Source organism: Motacilla alba, chromosome 1 (genome assembly GCF_015832195.1).
Source record: "Motacilla alba alba isolate MOTALB_02 chromosome 1, Motacilla_alba_V1.0_pri, whole genome shotgun sequence".
Lineage (NCBI taxonomy): Eukaryota > Metazoa > Chordata > Aves > Passeriformes > Motacillidae > Motacilla > Motacilla alba.
This window is the reverse complement of record NC_052016.1, coordinates 98,939,081-98,962,673: the sequence shown is the minus strand read 5'-3', so window position 1 is coordinate 98,962,673 and position 23,593 is coordinate 98,939,081. Positions and strand designations below refer to the sequence as shown.

At 36.7% G+C, this 23,593-nt stretch overlaps 1 protein-coding gene across 7 annotated transcripts in view; it reads left to right on the top strand.

The window, feature by feature from the left end:
* Window positions 1–22,791, top strand: part of ATP11A (ATPase phospholipid transporting 11A) — a 120,128-nt gene extending 97,337 nt beyond the window's left edge. Inside the window, exons 23-32 of one of the 7 annotated variants that reach the window (XM_038154404.1) lie at window positions 549–608; window positions 2,198–2,325; window positions 4,034–4,169; window positions 4,731–4,754; window positions 9,629–9,694; window positions 9,978–10,081; window positions 11,827–11,992; window positions 18,591–18,697; window positions 19,333–19,397; window positions 21,754–22,791. In XM_038154404.1, the coding sequence (XP_038010332.1) occupies window positions 549–608; window positions 2,198–2,325; window positions 4,034–4,169; window positions 4,731–4,754; window positions 9,629–9,694; window positions 9,978–10,081; window positions 11,827–11,992; window positions 18,591–18,697; window positions 19,333–19,384 (843 nt within the window). In that variant the 3' untranslated portion in view covers window positions 19,385–19,397; window positions 21,754–22,791. Of the gene's footprint in view, window positions 1–548; window positions 609–2,197; window positions 2,326–4,033; window positions 4,170–4,730; window positions 4,755–9,628; window positions 9,695–9,977; window positions 10,082–11,826; window positions 11,993–13,431; window positions 13,521–16,133; window positions 16,239–18,590 lie in introns of all 7 variants that reach the window. The other 6 variants (XR_005258995.1, XM_038154409.1, XM_038154417.1 and 3 more) reach the window with 6 other exon arrangements.
* The last annotated feature ends 802 nt before the right edge of the window (window positions 22,792–23,593 follow it).

Below are 23,593 nucleotides of genomic sequence, written 5' to 3'. Positions count from 1 at the left end.
GCATCCCCCTATTTAGGCAGTTCTGTTGTTTCAAAATGTTGTCATCCAATCAAGTTCTTTTCAAGCAATGAAAGATTATAGAAAGGAGCTGTCACGGGGTAATTCAGGGTTCTAGTGTTTGACTATAGGTATAATTGGGAGAGGATGGCATTTGAGGTTACAGCTAGAAACATCTTACAGTTGCTTTGCTGGTAACCATTCTAATCCATGAGTATCCATGCTTGCTTATCATGGTTTATCTCCTCCTGTGGATTGTCCCTTTTTTGCTTTGCTTTAACTGAACTGTATTCCTGGATCCCAAATTTCACTGCCCTTGAATTTTCAAACTGTAGACTTGTAAGATTGTCTTGAAAATATTTTAAGTGGGTTTTTTTTTCTAACAGTACCACTGCAAGATGTGACTGTTGGGATTTAATATATGTAGTTTTGTCTACTATTCCTGCAATGCTCGCTATTGTTGTGTTATAAAACTCTGATATACAAATCTATAGCATTGTATATAAATTGGTGCTTGCATTTCGCTTGACAACAGTCACTTTATTTTTCAGAATGTCTGCTTCATTTTTCCTCAGTTTTTATATCAGTTCTTCTGTGGGTTTTCACAACAGGTTAGTTAATCTTTTTCCATCAATTTAATATTATTTCTTGATTTTTTTGTAACAAAAAAAAGGATCTTCCTGAGAATTTAGTGTTAATTTACAAAGAACAACATCACTTTTGGTTCTTACGGTATTCGCTGGCAATTGCATTTAAGTTACAGAAGTCTGTTTTATGAATTATCATGAAAGCAATGTTAAAGTCAAGAAAATCAGAAATACAATATTTGAAAATGGCAGTGCAAAGTGAAATGTTTGTGGGAAATGTACAGTCAGTTAGATTTAAGCCTACTGGATGTGAGTAGAAGAAATTCTGAAAGATGAGTAATTGAATCAGTTGTTCATTTTTAGAATCCAGAATGAAAATGAGACAATAGCCTTGTCTTCTCTAGCATGAACAGCTATGCATTACAAATTTGAGATGAATAGCAGCATTCAATTAGTTGAAAAGAAAATATAAAAACTGAAAAATAGAGTAAAAGTGAACCGTTGCTCACCAGAAAAGTGCTATCATCCAGGAGATGATCCAGTATTTGCCTTCCTAATTTTTTGTTTCTTTTCTCCCTTGCCCTCATCTAATTTGTGTAGAAAAGATCTACATCTTCTTTCTTCTGAATGAGGGAGCAAAAAACAAAGGAATGAATGACTGAATTTAGACAAAAAGAGTTTATGTTTCAGTATTAAATTGAGAGTTGGATTTAGTTGGGAGAAAATAGTACTATTGCTTTGAATTTGTTGAAAGAAAGCCTCAGGAGGAGTTAAAAATGACAAAACAATTTCTTCTGTTTTGGTTTCCATTTCAAATGACCACTGAAAACTTTGTAGGTTTTTATAAAGCATTATTAGGATTTAGATATGAAAGCACATGTTATGAAAATTCAGCCTAATTTTTATCCTTTTAAGTGATAAATATAATTTTGAATCATAAAAGGGGTTTGATAGCCATTTTTCCAGAATAAATGATTACCAAATAGGCTTTGAGAAATAAACAGCTCTCTTTGTGGGTTGACATGGTAGGTTTGAAGGTACACTGGTGATAGATACATGAAAAAGCATCTCAGTGAGGAGAAGAATCAAAGACACATTGGGATGTTTTGTCTTTGGTATGTTTGGGAAGCTCGTTGCAGTCATACACATGCAGCTCATTGCAGCTGAAAAACTTCTGGAGTGCTCTTGCTTCTTCTCTGAATATATCCATGTTTTAAAGACATTGAGGAGATAAAAGGGAAGTGGGATACATAATGTTGTGTCAGAGAAGAATTTCTGCCTCTAAAGGAATGTGCTCTTCAGTTTGAGTACTTTGGAGTTATTACAGCTGATACAATAGGAGGGGCCAGTATGTGGACCAGACTGGTCCATGAAATGGATTTTTCTGCTGATCCTTTTCCTCCAGGTAAATGGAATACAAGTGGAGAGTTGTGTCCTATATCAGTTAGCAGCTGTTCAGGGGTGTTTGCCTCCATTCTGAAGGAATATAACTTTGGTTGCCTGCAGAAGTTCACGTATTCATTTTAAATCAGGTCTCATGCAGAGGATTTAATTTTAAAGTAAGCTTTAATTTCAAATTAAAAGTAGTTGATTTAACTCTTTTCCATCTACAGACTTTATATGATACTGCGTATCTAACACTGTACAATATCAGCTTCACCTCCCTTCCTATCCTCTTGTACAGTCTAATGGAACAACATGTCAGTCCAGACACACTCAAGAGAGAGCCTTCCCTGTACAGGTAAAATTAAAATACTGTACCCCAAAGTTTGACTGTTCAGTTGTGGGGTCTGTGTTACAGTGGAAATCCTCAAGATTTCTGTACCACAAGGATACATCAACATCAGATACACTGCAACAGAAGGGCTGAAGACCACATGCATGGCCTATAAAGTACATTAGATAAACATGTAGTTTTACATGCACATTTACAAACCACACCATGGATTTGCTACAAAGGGAGTGAGAGCAAAATAGAAATCACTCTGTAACAAAATTAAATTAGGAGATTTATTTTAGTATTCTTTATTTCCTCCAACCATGGGGAGGAAACATAGAGAACAGAAGTATTTAAAAAAAAGGAAACATGCTGTTTTCTCTAGATAAATGTTTTATTCTGAAAGAAAAGACTGTTAGAGTGTATCAGAGGATGTATTCTGTGCGGGTGTGCAGCATTATCCTCTGCGTTGTTGACTCACTTCTGGGTGTTGGAATTGATTTGTTTAGGTTTTTAGCCACTTGAAATACAGTTTTTGCCTATTAACTGCATTTGGCCATCTAAATTAGGCACAGTGTCTAGTTTAGATCCTTGTAGCTGCAAAGCCAATACATTTCAGGGAGATAATCAAAGGAAAAACATTCTTTGAAAGAAGTAATATTAGCTTTCCAAACATGAATCAATGTAGTGATATGTTTTTACCAACAAAATTGAAGAGAAATATGAGAGATTACTGTTGAGTTTCAACAGGAATGTTTTTATTTTCTCTTTAATGTTTTGAATGTTTTTAATTCAGAAATGGTAGTTCAGAAGCATCTTTTTGGTTTATGAAAGCTAGCAGAGCTTATTTGTCAGAAACTTCTGGGGTTTGATACCTAACAGAGCCTATTGCTAAGCTGTTTTGGGCAATAATAGTTGTTCTGGGCCAGGTGAGTCTATTGTTGACAAATCCACATACAGGTTTGCAGTCTGTATTGTTAATCTCTGGGGAGAAATTACTTTATAAGGCCATCAGATAGTCGTTATAAAGTTCATACTGGTTGGTAGTAAATGTTTCTGTAATGCAGGGTTTTCATTTAACTGTGTCCTGATTTACTCTGATGCATTCTATACTATCTGCCAAGTTGATACATACCAGTTCTGTGGAGAAGAACTCAAGTTGTAACATTTAAAATTTTTTGGAGTTAGATAATGCATGCTATGGAAGAGTTCTGTTGTTGACAAATCCCTGTATGTTTTTGTGGAATAATATTCAAGAAACTCTATTTGACCTGAAGCTTCAAGTCAACTGCAAACCCCTTGTTTCACATTCCACGTGAAATTAATGTTTTATTTTGTTGCAATAGTCTGTATGTTAGTATCCTAGGGGAAATGATGCAAAGTCTCCAGAGACCTCTAGTGTTTCTACTTAATATCTACAGTGGATCATGACATACACAGCAAGCACTGGAAAAGAGATACCTTCTCTAAAAAGATTGAAAAGTAAATGGGTACAGCACAGAGAGTTTGCCATTATTGAAATAAGCAGAATTACAGGGAGCAGTAAAAAGGGTTTAGTAAGAATTAAATAAAAATAAATAAAGACAACATTTTGAGGAAGGAGTTAGATTTGAAGTGATAGACAGTTGTAATGTGGAAATGTAGTGGTTTTCAAGAAACAATAGGAATTATCTCATTTATCTGGGATTTTCAAACCTGCTGATAATGAGTACATGATTCTTGTTTCACACAGAGATGTTGCCAAGAATGCTTTGCTGCGCTGGCGTGCATTTATTTATTGGACATTCCTAGGAGTGTTTGATGCTGTGGTATTTTTCTTTGGTGCCTATTTATTGTTAGACAACACAGTTGTGACCAGCAATGGACAGGTTAGTGTTGGATTTCATCTGTTAATGGTAATTTTTTTAAATGCCAGTTGCAAAATGAACATAGTTTTAATTGTTTTCTTCAATATTTCATGCAAGATGATAACTTTTAATGAGTTACTATGGGATAGATGGGTTATCAGTTTAGTAAAATCTGAGCTATGCGATAAAACATACTGTGTATTAGTAAGCAGAGACATAGGATTGGATACTAATTAGGAGGAATATATAACATAAATTCCACATATTACTTCTGAATTTATACAGTAACTTTTCAGTTTCATACTTAACATGCGTCTGAATATCTGTTTAACATATCAAAAGACTCTTAGTAGAGGAGTTATTAATGATCATAAAAGAGCTTAAATATAACAAGCTTTTTAATAGTTTAATTATTTTTGACATATAGCAGCTTAAAATAATCTATCTCTACTTGCTTTGCAGTCACATGAATGCAAATTTTATGAACTTTTGCATTTTATTTATTTTATCCATTGATATTTTGGTCTATTTTATTTGTGTGCTTTTTTTCTTTTTGCTACTTGCTTCTCTTCCTATCCTCAGCTAATGACAACCAGCACTCACATGGTAAGACTATTGTGGATTTGTCATGATATCCATTTCATCCTTCACTGTTCTTAAATTAAACTGTTAAAGAGCAGTAAAATATCATTTAAGCCTACAGTTAGAAATGTTCTTTGTAGCTACTCTATAAGCACTTAAAATAAAAGGAACTTTATACAAAGTATATTGAGGTATATGAGGTGTGGTAAAGAACCATGAACTTGAAAAAAGCTTTTTGCTTCCTTGCATTTTGTTATTCTGTTGTATGCTTTTGTGTAACCTTCGTTTGTTGCTGGCTCTCTGCTATAGAAATTTTTTACAGTTTATGCTATAATGTGCTTTAATGGCTTTAGAAAATGTCCTCAAAGTGAGAGAGAAAATAAACTCAACACAGTTTTGTTGCCTGTATGCAACATGCACATTTGCTAGAAATGCAGTGTTCAGATATCATTAAAAACCACCTTTGTGACATCTGTCAGGGAAATGAGCTTCTAGTGTGAGAGAGAGCCCTTGTTAAAAACGTTTTTCCTAAGACACAAGGAACTTCCACTAGACAGAACTGTACACTGCATTATAGCGTTTTTTGGTACCATTATGTTCTCTGTTAGATGTCCAAAATTCTTCATCACCATGTACTTATGGTGCTGAAAATTAGAGTTACCATACCTGTACCAATTTTGTAAACAGTTTGTATTGCAAGTACTGTGACTCAGTTCCTTTCTGAAATTTTAGTTGCCTTCCATTGCACACATTCAATCTAATTCTAAGAATTCGCCCACATGAATGCTAATAGGTGTTGGTAGTTATTTCCCAGTTTTTAAATTATGCTTATATCTGGAAAAAGTCAGTGAAGAATTTGAAGGTTTGAAAGGTTTGCTACTGCAACAAGATGTTATTATTGAACAGGGGAAAGGTGGGAAGCAGTGAAGAACATAAAAGAGCTGACAGTAACAGTAATGCCCATAAGTGATACGTAGTGATACAAGTCAGGTTCCAGATTGTTAAAATGAGTATGGAACTTAAAATTTCCATAATTTTAAACTTAAAATTTAAAAAACTTAAAGTTTTTTCCCCACAAATGAACTAATGACTATTATCGTAAAACTAGTAAAAATTTACTCAAGTCAAGATCTTTCCCATACAATGGTGCCTGTCAGACTAAAATGAATGTACCATTAAGCTTGCTTCCAAACACAGTTCCCCCCAAAATGTTTCTCAGTATTTAGAAATTGGTTTGAAACTATTTGCTTCCTGTAGTGTGATATTACTAGAATAATGGAAAAATGTACTTCTAATCACTGAGATCTACTTCATAAAAGCCTCCCTTGGTCATTTTCTGGTAAGCAAAACTAAGACAAAGACTTATCTCCTGTAATTTATTAATTTGTGATACTGCTTTGTGAGTATGGTGTTCCACTGTGGATAGGACATCATGGTTGGTGTTGCAAAAACATACACTTAGAAACCAGCTGCTGAAGAAAGGTAAGAAGAAAGGGAGGCACTATAGAAGTCATTGCAGATTGCAAATGTCATCTTAGTTTACCAATATAATAAAATGTTTTTCCTGGGTGATTTTCTTTATTTTCACATTTGATACAGAGTATATTAAATGCAATTAAGCTGGGTTAAAAGGAATGACAGAATGAGAAATACAAAACAACAGGAAGGAAAGATAGGTGAGCAGAATGCTGAACTGGAACATGGAAGATCAACAAATACAGTCACAGTAGGAGGAAGGGAAGTCTTGGATAGGCTGGGAGCAGAACATAGAAAAATTCTTGTTAATAAACTAGATGTTAACAGACTTACAGAACAATGATTCATTTCCTGAAGGCATGAGTAGTATCTTGAGACATTCAGTGCTTAACAGACATTGTGAATTTTTATAACTCGCACCTTCCTGTATTGCTTTGCTTACCTTTCTCTGTGCCAAAGTAGCAGCTTTCTGGATCTTGTCCCTGTGCTGGGACCTCACTTTCTGAGTCAGTAAGATGGGTGGATAAGGGATTTGATTGCAGACCAATGCTTTCTATCTAGCCTAACAAACAGACAGGGGAAGGTTGTTTCAAATTCTTTATTTCATCTAGCAACTTTTATTGCAAATATGGACAAATCTGTTCAGTATGCAGAAACTTAAACTGACACTAGGTTCTCTGAAAGATGCTACATATGACATGAGAATACTGTAAAATTTGTCTGCAAGAAGAAAGTTGGTAAATGGCATGATTGGAAGTTGGTCTGGTGTTAACTGCACAGATTTTTTTAGGGCTCAGAAAATAAAATGATGGCATGAGCCTATTACATATCAAAGTAAAAGATCAAAATGATAAAGGTTTTCTGAATTTTATCTAGTGTTCAGTAGACTTGATCACACAGTATGTAGTTGTAAAATAGTGAAATGATTACTGAAAAAAATTAACCTTTTTGCCAGTCATTTGTTTATTTTAATTTTTTTCCATTCCCGGTTGATTGCATTATCTTAGCCTAGTTTCCTACTGATTTATGTCCGGTGGCTGGCTGTGGTCTTCATTCAAAATTTTTCACACAGAGCATATTTGTGTGATCATCTTCCCACATGGATACCCTGTCATGTAATACTGGGTGAGCTCATACAGAAAAGTGCAGATTGAACATAATCCAGTTCAACTCACTGCTCTGTGCAGGGCTAATTAAAATCATTTTACTGAAGGCTTTGTCTAGTCTTTTTGAGATTTTCAGTATCTCTGAAGATGCAGATTCCATAACCTTCCAGTGCAACCTATTCCAATGTTCTTCTGTCTTCATGGTGGAAAAATTTCTCACAATACCTAAGAAGAATATTTCTTGTTGTAGAAGAGGAATTTGTTCCAGTTCTTCATTTTTGTAGTTCTTCAGACATTAGTGGGCAGCTGCTGGATTGTTTCTCAGCCTTCCCTTCACCAGACTAAGCTCCTCCACCCCTTTGCAGAAGAGCCATAGGCTGCTAAACACCTTGGTTGCAGGCCACCGATCATTTCCTATTTTTTTCACATTACTCATGAACTCACGGACCCAAAACCGAGCACAGTGTTCCAGGTTCAACCTCACTGTAGCTGAGTAGGTGGGAGTAATAAACTTTCTTCAGTGGCCATGTTCCTTCCAGTTGCTGTGCAGTTTACCTTATGTATGGAGAGAGCACAGTGTAGGCTTGCATTCAGCCTGTAGTCCACATAACCCCACTGCACCTTCCTTTGCAGCAGGGCCATTGCACAGCCAGTCACTACTCCGTCATAGGTGTAAATCTTTGCACTTCTCCTTATTTAATTCCATAAGGTATCTGTTAGCCTGCTTCTCAAATCAGCACTGTCCCTCTGGATTGAAATAATATCATTATTTCAGCTGTTCTCTACTTCTATACCACCTGGTAGTTTGCTCATGATATTCTGTCATCCAGCTACTGACAGGGATATTCCACGATTTCCAGCCCAGTCGCTGTTCCTAGTGTGGTTGACTGATTACCAGAATCCAGCCATCCATCAAGGACTTTTGAGTCCAGTGGTTCAACCAGTTTTAAACTGTAGTAGTAGTCCATTTAGCCAGCCCCTGCCTCGTTATTGTCCAAGTGTCAAATGCCTTGCTAAATTCAAAATATATTGCATCCACTGCTTTTACTTCTTAAAAACAGCGCAACCTGTTGGTGCCACACTGTTGCCTGCTCCTTTCCTTCCCAAGCTTTGCTGCTAAATGCAAGGAGCAGGTTTTGTTTGTGAAGTCTATTATCCAGAGTACTGAGTAATTCAGCATTTTCTTTGAAACCTTCCACTAGGTTGTCTTACCACTCCATTAGCAGACTTGCATTCTTCCTTTGAAGCAAGGATATCTGTAAATATCTTTTTTGTCCCCCTCAACACCCCTCAGTAATCCTAGTTAGAGCTAAGTTTTGTCTGTGATTTGTTCTTCTGCTTTTATGCTGTTTGCTGCCTGCCCATATTGTTATCTGTTGAATAGATAACATTTTGCCTTTTTGTCCATGTGGTAACATCCTACTTTGCCACTGGATCTTCTGCTGAAATTCCATGCCTGCATGGAAGTTGTTTCATTCCTGAAGTTCTAACTGCAGAAGGGAGTTCATGAGGTCTCAAGAGTTATCTTTCAAAGTAATTTGGATCTCTTGGACACTTCTCTTTCATGGGTGCTATACCCTGAATCTAACACAGTCTCTTCTAAAATACAGCACCCTAACTGTTGCTTACTTTCCCTGGATTATTTCTCTGGGTCCTGAACCTGGTTGTCTGGTAGCTGGTGAAGTCCAAGCCATCCTCTCTGACAATATTCACCACTAGTTCTTCCCTGAGTCAGCATTAATTGTAATTTCTGCCCACTTGAAAAGCAGAGGTGTTTTTATGTCATTAGGCAAGTGGGGAGAAAATCAAACACAAGTTAAAAGTGGTTTATCTTAAAACATATGTGGACGTTTTTGTACTTGTATGGTTATGGCATTCTTATGCTTATCTGTATAACATGCTGTTGAATCTCCAAGAAATTGTTGGATGCCAAGGACATCCAACAGAGAAGGGAAATCAGGAAAAGGATGACATCCAGGAAGATGGATGAAATGACTACAGTTTGTTTTTCAATCTCAGTGATTTGTAAATTGTGCTACCCTTGATTTTTATTAGGAAATATATATGTGTACTTCAAGTTCAGAGCAGAATGTTGATTGTGGTCTTTTTCTGTCTATCTGAAATCTGAGGTGTGTACACACAGAGCAGAAAACCAGAGTGAGCACTTTGCACTGGATAGATCATGTAGGAATTCAGTTTTTGCTCAAGTGTCAGATCATGATACAAAGCAATACTAAGCTTTAAGATGTTTACTCTGAACAATTCACAACGTAGTGGACAATATTGCCTATAACTGCTTTGGACCATTTTTTATAGATATTTGGAACTTGGACCTTTGGAACAGTGGTGTTTACTGTGCTTGTATTCACGGTTACATTTAAGGTAAGGTATACTGTATTTTATCCACTGAAACTTTATTAAAAATTGTTTTTTAATTGTTACTTATTTGTATTGGTTTCTTTATATCACCATGCATTGTTTTATTACTTTAAATAGAGAGTTTGCTAACTGTGCATTCTTAACTGTGCTCAAACTTGAAAGATGTTTTTAACTACTTCTATGTAGAATTCTTCCCTATTTTTAAGGGGTATAATTCTGTTTTATCTCCTGCTGGGAATTCCTGTTGCATCTAGATAGTAGTAACATCATATATCTTTTTTTTCAGCTTGCAATAGATACACACTATTGGACGTGGATAAATCACTTCGTGATCTGGGGATCACTGGTATTCTACATTGTCTTTTCTCTGCTCTGGGGAGGAATTATTTGGTATGAACCCTAATGTTAATTTCATTGCAAAAGTTGTTTCAGAAACATAGAGTTGTTATATGTCACCTTTTGTCACCGAACTAAATTTAGCCTTTATATAATGCAGAACTCTATTTTAACACATTGTAATTGCTAACTAGAGTGCTCAGTTCTTTTATCAATGAATGTCTACTAAAATCTTAAAGAAGACTGCAAGGAGAATATCAGACCCCAGACTACCACTGGGTTTTATCTCGGTAGTGTCAGTCAAAAGCAGCCCAAGGGTTGGTTCAAGGAGCTGACATTGCCTTTCTGAGTCAAAATGTGACAGAATAGGTCATGTCTGTGCTGGGCTTGTCTTGGAAGCTAGCTGTATCTGTCAAAACTAGAGACAGGGAGCAGAACTCAATATCGAAGGCATGTAGATGTACAAGAGTCCTCTGAGCTCATTGTTTTGCCTCCTTACTTAGCAAAGTGGAGTTACTGTAGGTATCTGATCACCTACTTATTCAAGTTGGTAAGAAGCTATGTAGGAATTAGTATAACTCTTGTGCTTAGCCAATTTCAAGTGTTGGGAAGTTTTGCTATTAAAAGTTCTGTGTACTTGAAAGGAGATGAAGTTGCAGCAAGTTCAGTTCCTTACTGTGCCTGATTGCCATCAGGAGCTGGAAATTTTCTTTCACACTTGTAGAGCTCTCAGTTACAAGGCCATCTTTTTAACTACTGCTAGAGCCATTTTACTTTGCATTCACAATATTTTGACAGACTAGAGAAGGAGGGGTTAACTATTGCTTGGTGATTAAGATGCCATTTAATTTAGAGAAAGGATTTGTATTTAGCATGCCTTTTGCAAATGAGTAACTACCTCTTAACTCCTTGGATATTTAGCTGCCTCTTCTTTTTTCTAGTAATGTCAGATCTGAGTTTCTTCAGCATCAGTTTGCAGAAGTGACATTTCCCCAGATAATATTCTCCAGCCAGCCTTGCTGTGTATTAAAGATGTGACTGTGTGTATATAAAAATGTATTTCAGCTTAGTTACCTTTTTAGTATGCAAATACTATCAAATTTTGAAAACTGTCAGGAAACTGCCCTACTGGTTTTACACTGCAGTGTTGCTGCAAACTGTCCCTTGATCTTGGCTCTCCATGATTATGGCCTCTGGTTCCCAGTACCATACAGTGGTGGCATTTTAATGATCATTCAGCTGCATGGGATACAGGGAGGTTGGGAAGAGAAGGTATTAATAGTGTGGTTAGATAAGTGTGTGGTGAATAGGATGGGGAGCATAACATGAAAGTATTAGAGATACTTGCGGGAGCCTGAGAGGTACGAAAATAAGCGTGGTTAACAATCATTAGTGTGAGGATACACACAAAGGAGTGTGCCTTAGTGAAGACCAGGGGAATGGTGGGTGGGACACTTACAAAGAAGGGTGGAAAATACATGGGGCAAGATAAGGATACATGGAAGAGCATAAACACTTTAAGAACGAACTTAATTTATCTTTGCAAGGGAAAGACTATGTCAGGGAGGGGACAGCATGATATTTCCTGCAGTCTGGAAGACAAAAGGAAGGTAGTTATCTCCAGATGGTGCATGGATAGCACCAGCTCCCTTTTGAGAAGACCAGGATGGATGAACTCCCACCAACTGGGAAACTGAACCTGAAGTATTTCACCACTGGCATAATTTTTGTATTTAATACTATCGGCCTTTCTTTTGTGTATGGAAGTGTAATAATTATTTTATCTTTTTATCTCCCAGGCCTTTTCTCAATTATCAGAGGATGTATTACGTGTTCATGCAAATGCTGTCCAGTGGTCCTGCGTGGCTCGGTATAATTCTGCTTATAACTGTCAGCCTTCTTCCAGATGTTCTGAAGAAGGTCTTATGCAGGGAGTTGTGGCCTACAGCAACAGAAAGAATCCAGGTAAGTAATCTTTTTCATTGTGAAGTTAGGTATTTTTTGTATTACAAGTGTCTAATCACCTAGGCCGAGGTCAGAGATAAAATTAAAGCAGAGATTCCCCATCTGTGGTGTCTGAGCAATATGGTGAAAGATGTTGCCTGTTATTTACATGGTGGCATTAGCCTGAATCCTGGGGCAACACTTGTGCCTCCATACCAGCAACCACAGGGAAATCAGCTGATGAGGATGGTGGGAGACAGCTACATGGCTCAACATGATTTCTGATTTGAAGAGATAAGAAGGGCAAGGGAATTGGGATCTCCAAAAGGGTAGATAAGAGGCACTTACATCTGATAACATGCTGATGCCTGCTACAAAAACACATGTATTAAAACTTACTCATATCCTATTTATAATTTTTTCCTCTTTTATATTTTGACTTACATTTTGCCTGTTCTGATCCATTACTTGTACATAAATGTGCCTTGCTGTGCCCAGGGGAAGAGTATTTTAAAATCTATTCTCTCCTTTCATCTGATCAGCCCAAAAGGAGAAATGACTGTGTAAATACAGGCAAGCTCTTCTAAGGCTGGAGAGGAAGCCAGGTTCTGTGGGAACCATGGTGCTGTGCTGGGGACATGAATAGAAAATGTTTCCTGTATTTTAGCCCCAGTAAACTTTTATGTAATATATATGTTAGAATGTGAAGGACAGTAGAGGTGTGCTGAACTTTAAACTTAAATATTACTGCCCTTGCCCTTTGCTCATGAGCTGCCACCAGTAGGTAAAAAGAATGAGTTACCAGCAATAAAAGGGATTAGGTAACATTTTGATGTTTAATTGAGAAGGTTCTTTGCATTAAGAGGAAAGGAATAAAGGAACTTTGCTACCACGGAAAATAAAATATCCCTGTGGCAAATGTAAAACCCTCTACCACTGTTTTGTATTCCTAGAATGTACAGGTGTAATAATGCCTTACTTCAGGAAAGAATAAAGAATAGCAGGAAAGCATTCCCAGGCAGATCAGTACTTAATGTTTTTTTCATTCAGAGATCTTAGATGTCATATGTACTACTTGTGGAAGGAGTTGACCTCACTATAGATTCTGAATAGTTAATTTGAAAGTCTAAAGAGAGAAAATGATCAAGGGTTAAGGTAAAGAAACAAGCTAGTAAATAAAAACCACTACCAAAGGTTTTGTAGCATTTCTTACACATACTGTATGTTAGTACTGGAAAATGAATCAGTAGTAAAGCAGACTTTGGGCTCAACACTGACAATATTCATTTTTTAATATTTAGCCGAAGATCTGTGACTTTTAACCAGTTATATCGCTTGTGTTTCTTCTTCCCTCTCTGTTTCTTCCTGTCTTCCAATCCACTTTGTCTAAATAACTGCTACCTTGCTTTAAACATAAATGATGTGCTCGGTTGCTTCCTACAATCTTCTGGGGAAATCAGACTAAACATCAGTGCCTTTCTGTTGAGCAGTCCACCATCTTTATGCTTTCTCAGACTTCAAGCAGTCTAAGTTTCTAATGGAACAAAAGGTGACTTTTTTCTGCCTTTCTGCATGCTTGGCCATTTCATTCAAAGGACTTAATAAAGTTAATCATCAGAAGTTATTTACCATACTCATTATCTCCATTTGTGATTCCTGTCAACTGTATTTTGAGGACTACTATTTAGTACAGTTTTTTTCTTCTGAGTATCTCAAAGATTGTATGAATTGTTGTCACAGTCCATCACTGTCACTATCAGTTTTTGTCACTGTTCTTGCTGCATTTTACAGAATGTTTCTGCCTCAGGAATCTATGATTCTTTTATCCCCATTTTAATCATTGGTCTGTCAGTAGATGAATGCATGTTGTGTTTCCATTGTACCTGAATAAGTAGGATAGTGGCCACACAAACATGTGATAATTCTGATTAGGCTGATGTTGCTAGCATCATCTGAAAATGTGGTACTGGAAACCACTTAAGCAGTCTTTGGAATATATTAATGTATCTTCTCTGCTGCTAGAAAATGCAGCTTTTTTCTTTTTCAAGCACGCATTTTGAAACTGAGCTTTCCTTATGTTCCCTTTTATTAAATTCTGTGCTCTTTCTAGAAAGAAAACAAGGTCTGAAAGTTCATGACATTATTTAATATAAAAGTAGAAGAAATGCTAGTAAATCTTGTTTCCCCTACAGTCTGCAAGAAAACTGTTTTTTACTTAATATTCAGGGACTATTGGTTTCCATTGCGGATTTTATATCTTTCTTTCTTAAGTGGTTAAGATGAAAAAATGTGTTTTGTCCTTTGTTTTCCCTCAAAAATATATAGTCAATAAAATTTACTATAATTATGTAAATCAGAGGCAAAATACAGGTTTTTTCATTATTCAAAACTCTGACTAAAATTTTCTCGTCAGTGTCTTAGGATTGGTTTGGACTGAGCTTATAAATAAGTATTTTTAAATGTACTGCATTCCTAAAAGCGATATTGCTTTCTTTATAACAAAAGGGCTTTGGGAACAATTGAACATATAAACATAGGACTAGTGACAATTTCCCAGGTCACTAAATTAGTTCTCCTCAGGCAATAATGAATGCATAAAGCCTTTGAATCAGTTCTTGTACTTCCAAATGTTTCAGTTATTTGAGAGTCACTCCAGTGTGTGGTGAGTGATTGTTTACCATCATTAACATCTGGATGTTTTTAAACATTCCACATATAGCTTTGGGTTTTTTTTTTCAGAGAGCTTTTCTATGATATATATATATATATATACACATACAGACATATATGTGTATACAGATACATATATGTGCATACAAGTATATGTATATATATGTGCATGTATATGGATATTGATATAAATATATATACAATGGAACTGTTGTCTTTCTTGGGCTAAAACATTACTTCTGCAAAAGCTTTGGAGGAATCTGTTGCCTTTTGGTAATTTTGGTCAAAATCTGCTTATTTCTTATACATGTAGTCTCTGCAACTCTGGCTCAATGACACAAACTGAATTTTGTGCTTTAACTGGTGACTGTGCAGCTGCAAGGTTTCTTTCAGCTTTTACTTTTCAAAAGCAGTAGGGTATTTTTTTTACTACAGCCAATCTACATTGATTATTTTTTCTTTATTCTTCTTTCATAGATAGCAGAATTTTAGCCACTCTGTTAGGGAAAATATAAATTCAATTTAAATGATCCTATTTCTATTTTTATATTTTTCATTTTGAGTGACAGTGACAGTTTCAGCAATTCCAAGTATTTGGTAGCTGAAATACCAAGTGTTTAGTTTCTGAGCTGTAAATGACTTCTGTACTTTCATCCCTTTTAAAGAAATATTTTTCTTTTTCTCTTTGTTTTTGACTGATGGTTTTTTACTTTGCTTTCACTCAGTCACAAGCTTGGGCCATCAGCCATGTTATGAGATCTTTACCCTTTGCTGCACCTGGGGAAACCCAAAGTGGTCCTTTTGCCTGGGGAAGCTTCTCTGGGGATTCATCTTTCTTCTGTTCCTCAATGGCCTTAGCTGCTGTTGAACAACTGCCCTGGATGCCCAGACAAGTGTTCACCAGCAGACTGCTGCTTTGGCACGTGTCAGGCTCCTCCTCTGAGGGAAACAAAGCTATGGATCTTGCTGTTGCAATATTTGAATGCTGTGGAAGAAGTTTCCTTGGCAACTCCCCAGCCCTCTCTGCCCATAGTGTAATGAGAAAGCTGTAAGTCAGTCTGCATGAGCACCACCCCGTCACCCCCGTGTGGGGCACTCCCCTCAGTGTGCCCGTTCTGGACAGTAGGGAAATAGGATGTCCACTCCTTAATGCAGGATCAATTTGGCCTCCTCGTACCACAGGCACCTCTCCCATTCAGTGCAGGTTATTGTTAGAGGGGCAGGACACACAGCCCACAGCACTTAGTCACTTTAGAGCTTTTGAGAGTAATTTTTTAACAGAGTTTGAAATGGAATTAAAAGCACCCTCAAATGATAATCTCAGGATCCAGAAATAGAAACCTTGTTTTACACTGGATAACCTTTCCTTTTTAAGTCTGTCAAAAAATCCATCACTTTTACAGGACTTTGCTATAACAGTTACCAAATGGTACAGTTCATTCACATTTCTTGTATTCATCAAGAGTCTCACTGTTTTTCCTCATCCTTGCAGAAGAGTATGAGACATAAAACAGGCCAAAATGCACTGGCGAACTGCGATGGGCCACTTCTTGAAGGAAATCTTTCACCTTCCGAGCCATAATTAGATCAAAGCTAGGTAACAGTACTGTATGTGTTGCCAATTTGGATTAATTTCTATTGGTGCTATTTACAAATCAACTGTTTCCTCCAGAGTTTTTGATATACTTTATCAGTATTGATACAAAATCATTATGTTTTACTTGGAGAGCCTAGTTTTTGCAAGAGATGTTCCATGCCACAGGTAAGATTTTTTTCTCTCAGAAAGTTAATCATGTAAAGCAAACCAGTAAATCAATATACCCATATTCATGTCCTATAAATACGTTGTACTATGTATAGGTGTTGTGTGACATTTCTTCTATAAGAGCTTCAGTCATTATTGCAGTGTGTACTCACATTACACCACAGTGTAGAATACATAAAGTCAGAGGTAATTCTTACCCAGGAGCAGTTTCTCCATCATCTTTCATGTTCTTGAATACGTATATAGACCAAATGCAGATGGTGACATGTGGAGATAATCAAAGCAAGTTACTTGTGAAGAGGACCTTGGGGCAGAAGAGTTTGGCTGTGCGTGTGACAGTGTCTGCCACAGTGCTGTGTTCTGTACAGACTAGGGCACTGCTGTGTTACTGCCTCAGATGAAGAGAGAAGTGTGTTAGTTTAGCTGAGTATCTTGAGACAGCAGCATAAGCAGTGAGCTAAATTCCCCAAAAAGGCCAGCAGAATGAAGTTCTCTGCTTTACATCACCTCCTTGCTATGTCACTGATGAAACAAACAAGTAAGAAGGTACACTCTTTACTCTAATGATTCCCACCTGGATGCCATGACTGTTCCAGTCCCTTCATGCTCTCCTGACCCCAGAAGCAGCACATGAGGAACTAAGTGAAGGTGCAAAGTTAGCAGTATGTGCAGAGGACAAATGTCATGTGCTGTGTGTGCTGTAGGACTTTAAAGTAGCTGCATGTAGCTAAAGCAGCTGATTGGCTTTTAGTGACTGTTGCACAAGTAGTAGTACAAAACACCAGCTTCAGTCTTGATAAAGGCTCTTGTCTTGGAGCCATGTGTAGAAAAAAGCATTTTATTTTTAGAACTATCTATGGTAACTAAAATGCTTCACTTTCTAGCTGAAAGAATGGAAAATTAGTTACTGGACTGTACGACTACCCCGTCTTACATTTCCAAAGCAAATCTGCTAATATGTTGCCTGATTTTTATGTAATAATGTTGCTATTTGGTCTATATGTGTTTAAAAGAACCCAGGCCTCACTGTGGTGAGCAGTTTAGGATAGTTTTGTGACCTTTCCAAAAGTGTCTTTTTATGAGAACTTTCAGATTACTCTAGGTTATGCAAGAGTAGTGTTTCAATCTTGTGATTGGCATTACAGTGTCATGTTACATTGCAGCCAAAGTTCTATAAGCTACATCATTAATATTTACTTTGTGATTTTGTCCTTTTGGTACTGTGTTCTGATTAACAGGGAAGAAGGGGATGATTAAGAATACAGGATTAACTGATTTTTATAGCATTCATGGAGAGATTGATGAATAACATTGTTTTGAACCGTGTTGATAATGCATTTTTGTGTTAGATACCATCACAAAACTCCATAGCTCCATACCTCTGTACCTGGAAATTATATGTGCATTTAGTGAAAAGAATTTCATAAACTTACTGGGGAAAGGGCTGTGCTCGTTTTATTTCAGTTTGTGCACACGTCCAGGCTCTTGCCATGCAGCTGTGGTGTTCTGTAGTCCTGAGCATTTCCTGAGTGGAAGTGCCGATTCTGCCAGAGTGTGGAGTGATTATGTGAGAAAAATAAATTTTAATGGGCAATCAGACCAGTACTGAGATGTACAGTATAAATTGCCTGTCTAGATGCTACATGTAACCTAAGCAGGTCTAAAATTCAGTACTGCTTAGAAGTACAAGCAAGTACATTAAACTCTGGAACCTTCATCTGTTAGCACAAACTGACTGTAAAGAATTTCCTCTCTTTGGAACTACCAGGCAAAGTACTTGAATCTGTCCTGTCTTAAAATTCCACATAAGAAGTTCAGGATAAAAAGATGTACCAGGAGAAATCCTAAAATGAAACATAACCTTGATTTAAAACACTTTCCTTTGAAGGCAGGCCTCTGTGTCTCCATCTCTTCTTTGAAGAGCCTATTATCAGGTTTAGAAGTTAAGTGTAAAATCATGCCTGGTTCTGTAGGTCTTAGTATAAAACTAATTATGTTGAAACTGGTTGATAGCAAAGCAACACGAGGGATTATACTTTGACATGAAACAAATATCCAGAGTGATCTAGGGAAAGGTATTATTATACCAAGGGGACAGTGGTCCTATGAAAGAAAACAATTACATACTTTTGGTTCCAAGATTGTATATTTACTGTGTATTTGTTTCATTTTTCCCTTTAACAGAAGGCATCGAGGCACTGTCGGGAGCACATCTCGGAATTCACACCTCTTGCCTGTCTGAAGAGCCCAAGATACAGGAGCAGTGACTGCAGCAATTCCCCAGCAAGAAGGTCTAATTCTCATTCTAAAAAAGTGATGTTTACGCAGTGGAGAGGCATTGATTATTCAGTACTTCCATCTGTCTTTGGCTATTCAAATAAGCATTGGCGTTCCAGTGCAGGCTACCACTACGGTGGGTCAGGTTTGGAAACGTCCATATGACAGAACACCAAGTCAAGCCTTTAAAAACTGTGGTTTTGTTTATTTATTTTTTCAGGAAACAGACATGTCACAGAGACATATTAAACTATATGTGGCTTTTGCTGTCTGAGGTAATGTTGAGAAAACAGGATCAAGAGCTAGAAGTATGAACCCTTCCAGGCCAATGGGCCTCTTTTTATGTTTTGAACTACTGGAGCAATGAACAATCTGCACAGTCTGGTACTGTGAGACTGGTAGCACTAAAAATTCTCTTCATCCTATGTCAAGACTTCTGTGTATTTATTACTTCTGTCATCTTTAGTGATTTTCTTTGTTACTTGAAGTGCAGTTTCAGTCAGTGACCTACATTTTGAGATCAACAGTTTTAATTTTCAGCCAGGAGCAATTGTCTCAGTTATCTCAAATGAAATTCTCCTAAAGCATATTTAACAAATGCTGTTTCTGATTTTCCTCTGTCCTTTTTCTTTCTTTGCTCTTTCTATAGAACAAACTGGTGTTTCCTCTGTGCAAATCTGCTTTCAAGAAACACTCTCTAATGTTCACTTCCTTGTAAGTGGCCAAATCAGGGCTATGTATGGTTTTGGTTAGTTTCCCCCTGTAGAAAGGTAGGCAAAGCAATCCTTGTGTAGAGTGTGCATACACAATATGAAGTCAGGTTGGCTGTTAAACAGGTAAATATCACCAGTGTTGGTATTTACTTATAAACTGAATGTAAGCATTTTGCCTAAAACATCTTTGAATTTGTCAGAGATGCACATTACCTGGTGTTCTCACTTCCTGTCCCTATGATTGTAAAATACATATAGCAGAAAGTATTACATATTAAACTTTTTTGACACAGTTTGTTGGGGTTTTTTCTTAAAACAAGAAAATCTGTTTTTCTGGATGAGTATTTTTTGCTATCTTGATTCATACTCTTAATTTTGATTTTTTTTCTTTCGTGTGCGTGTATGGTTAGATACTGGCTGATGGGCTTGGTAGATGTATTACAAAGCACACAACAGTTAGCTTTTGCAAGCGAACCACGAGGTGGCACACAACTGTTGACTAACAGTTCAACCACGGTTGGGGTAGAGAAAGATAGTTTGACTGCAAGGATTTTGTTTGAATTCCCTTAAGAATGACAGCCAACTTGCACTTCTGTTTTCTCTGCTACATTTATGTTACCTTGTGGTAATTCAACTGTTAGCTGCATCCTTGTGTTGTTTCTTTAGTCCAGTGTTTTATTTTGGGGTGCAAAAATATCTGAAGCAGTAATCCGATTTCAGTCAATTTCAGCTTGGTGGTTACAACTGGTTAATAGCCATCCTCATTCAATACCTCTGTGAGGACATCACCTAAAAATGTATTTCAGTGTGAAAACAAAATACTTGGAATCAGACCTGCAGCATTTATTGGAAGACCTGGCCAAGACATTGTTAGTTGTCTTTCATGTCGACAAGAGTGGCAGAGAAAAATTATCTCCCTATTTGTGTTTTAACAAGAAAAAACAGAGGCAAAATAAGTTTACTTACTACTTTGCTTTTTACTTAGTAGGAAATGTTCCTCACAGTATTCTGAGTAGTTTTCATATTAAACACTGATTTATTATTAAAATGCCCTGGGTCAAGCAGAGATTGTAAAGTGAGTCTTCAGTATACCAAAGATAACAGAATTTTACCAAGTCTAACAGTGAGCACCACAGATAAAGATTTTTTATCATTTAACATATAGCACTTTTAAGTTTCAAAGAATATGCTTATAGCAGTAACATTTTGAGATACATACACATGTGTGGGTGTGTGTACATATACTCGCCATTGCAGACTTGAATGTTGGTCAGTTAGAACCGTCCCCTACATAAAACACTGGTGTGTATATATTTTTAAGAAGTTAATAGGGGTATACATTTTATACCAGTAGCAGTGACAAATTTCTTGTGTGTAGTTAACAAATTATTTGTAATGTATTTTTTAGAAATCTTAAAATTGCCTTTGCACTGAAATATTTTTCATACTGTAGCTATTTATAAATCTGTTTTACGCATACATTTGTTAACACACCATTTCTATTTTTTTTAAGTATATGTTTTGAAGGCTTTTTTTATAACTATAAGTTTTGGCCACTTAAATTTAGCTTAGAGTGGAGTTGTGGCTGAATGTTGAAATTCTAATGAATGTCAAATTAGAATACAGGTCTGTTGCTCTATGAGTCTCACCCAAGTTACTGATGTTCTGTTGGGATTTGTGGTAGCAGCGATTAGAGCGCTGTACTTGCAGTGCTTTACTATAACTGCTAGCTTTTTTACTCTATAAAGCCTCCTGCTTTTTTACTTTGTGAGTTCTATCTTTTAGCCTTAAATAAGGAAAATTTTGTTTGATATTTTTGAAAATGCTGCATTCCTGTTCTGCCTACTAACAAAGCAGTTCATTGCAAACTTCATGTAGCCCTGCACTTAGATATTGCTGACAACATTGTTCAGGCTGAAACACCTGTATACATTTGAGAAATTTTAGTTAAACATGTCATTTTTTGGAGGAGAAAGAATGCTTGAATTTAAGTGGAAGTTTCTGCTTTGATTTAGCAATACTTTTACATTTAAAAGTTGGTGCTGTTTGTTAAAATAGACTGTTTATTGAAATGAACATAAAACATCAACTTGGCTTCACTTGATGTGTTTTTGCTTCAGTCCCTGTTACTATTGCCATGTAAAATTAGTCCACTGCAGCAGGTGTTAACTTGGGTGTTTTACTGCAAAAGATATAAAAGATGAAAAAGTAGAAATTAGATCAAAATGCATTAGAGTGTTTTATTATGGGTGGGGCACTGAAAGGAGACAGATTTTTATGTATGAAGAAAAAAAAGAAAGAGGAAAAGTCTAAAAATGTATGTAACCTTCTAACTTGCCTCATTTAAATTGTTGCAGCTTTAACAGCATAATGTCTCCATAACTGCTTCTATAAATGTCTTGAAACTGGTAAGCACTAACCAAATGTATGTGAAGACTTAGAAAGTATTTCAAGCTTTTTGGCCACAGAAGCTCATATATTCCTGCAGTGGCTTGTGGCAAAAGATCTTTTTTGTTTTACCACGTACAGTAATTGTTTGTTCAGTCACTTAATGGAAAAGCTTACAGTTTACTTTCTTGCTTGCATTAGCCTGTGTGTCTTGAACCAACTGGCTTGCAAAAACAAGAGGAAAAAAATAAAGTAATTGAGGAACTGCACTACTTTTCTTTTGGAAGCCAGTGGGATCCTTGTGCTCATGCTACTGTCTCTGTTAAAAAAGCTTTAATGGAAATTTGTGAAAGTATTACAAAAGTAAAGACGTACATGATTCTACTTTGCAGAATAATCAAAAAATCAGTTTGTATAGCTTTAATTTTTTATCTTATGAAAATTCACAGGATTTCAATCTGCATTGTCTTGGACATAAATTCTGTGCTATGTACACTTTGCATTTTAGAGGTTCTTTCATGCTCTAATGTAAAGTAGAATCTGCAAAAGTTGCTGTATGGGGCTGGGGGTAGTTATCTGTGCTTTAAACATTAAAGATGTCTGTAGTCATCAGCACCAAATACTGACACTTATTTTAATTGAACGATTTTAGGTGCATTTATTTGAAAATAAATCAGCCTTCAAATCTAATGTTCAGATTATCCTATACTACTTCATTTATTTGATTTGAAGAGTCAGTGTGTGAATACATTACTGTAAAGTTTCTTTTCAGTGCTGTTTTTAACTTTTATTTCTGTAGACAACCAAATATAACTTGTTTGTATTCAGCCACATTTCGGATCCTTATGTAGAATATATAAGCAGGAGATACAAATCTGCTTGCAATAAATATAAACATTCAAGACTGGTTTAAGTTTGCTCACAAGTAATTACAGTAAATCTAGTATGAATATGAGATGGTTTCATATTAGTCTGTAATAAAATGTAAGTATATAAAGAAAACAGAATGAGTGTTTGATTCAGTTATTGAATATGTTTGTACTCACGCTCATTTCTCATACCATACGTGGGACCAGTGGAGCACCACATAAATGACAAAGGGGACTTGGAGCATCTCTCTTACGAGAGACTGCAGGAGCTGGGCCTGTTAGTCTAGAGAAGGGAAGACTGAGAGGAGATCTCATCAATGCATATAAATATCTCAAAGATGGATGTCAAGAGGATGGTGCCAGGCTCTTTTCAGCAGTGCCCAGCGACGACAGGATGAGGCGCAGTGACCTTAAACTAAAACAGTAGAAGTTTCACCTCAACATGGGGAAGAGCTTCTTTACATTGAGAGTGGCAGAGCACTAAACAGTCTGCCCAGGGGGCTTGTGGAGTTTCCCTCTCTGGAGATACTCAAAATCCTCCTGGACACATTCCTATGTCACCTGCTGTAGGTGACCCTGCCTTGGTAGAAGGGTTGGAGTGGGTGATCTCCAGAGGTCCCTTCCAACCCTACCAGTTCTGTAATTCTGCGATTTTCAAAGTATATGTAGCCAGCTAAAAAAGCAAGTTAACAAAAAGAAATTCAAATCAGGCTGGAACATGAGCTGTGGGGTGGGGGGTTGTTCCAAAACTAATAGAAATCGGTACCAGTCCAGGAGAGCTTTGTTCCTCCTGCACAGTGCTAAAGTTCTTTCCAAAGTAAACTCATAAGCTACATATGAGAAGGTCTGCTACATTTCCTTGCAGTTCTTCTGTGTGAGGTACCCAGAGCTATTTCTCTGTTCTTTTGCAGTGTTGTGAATTTAAAGAAGCTAAAGTAAA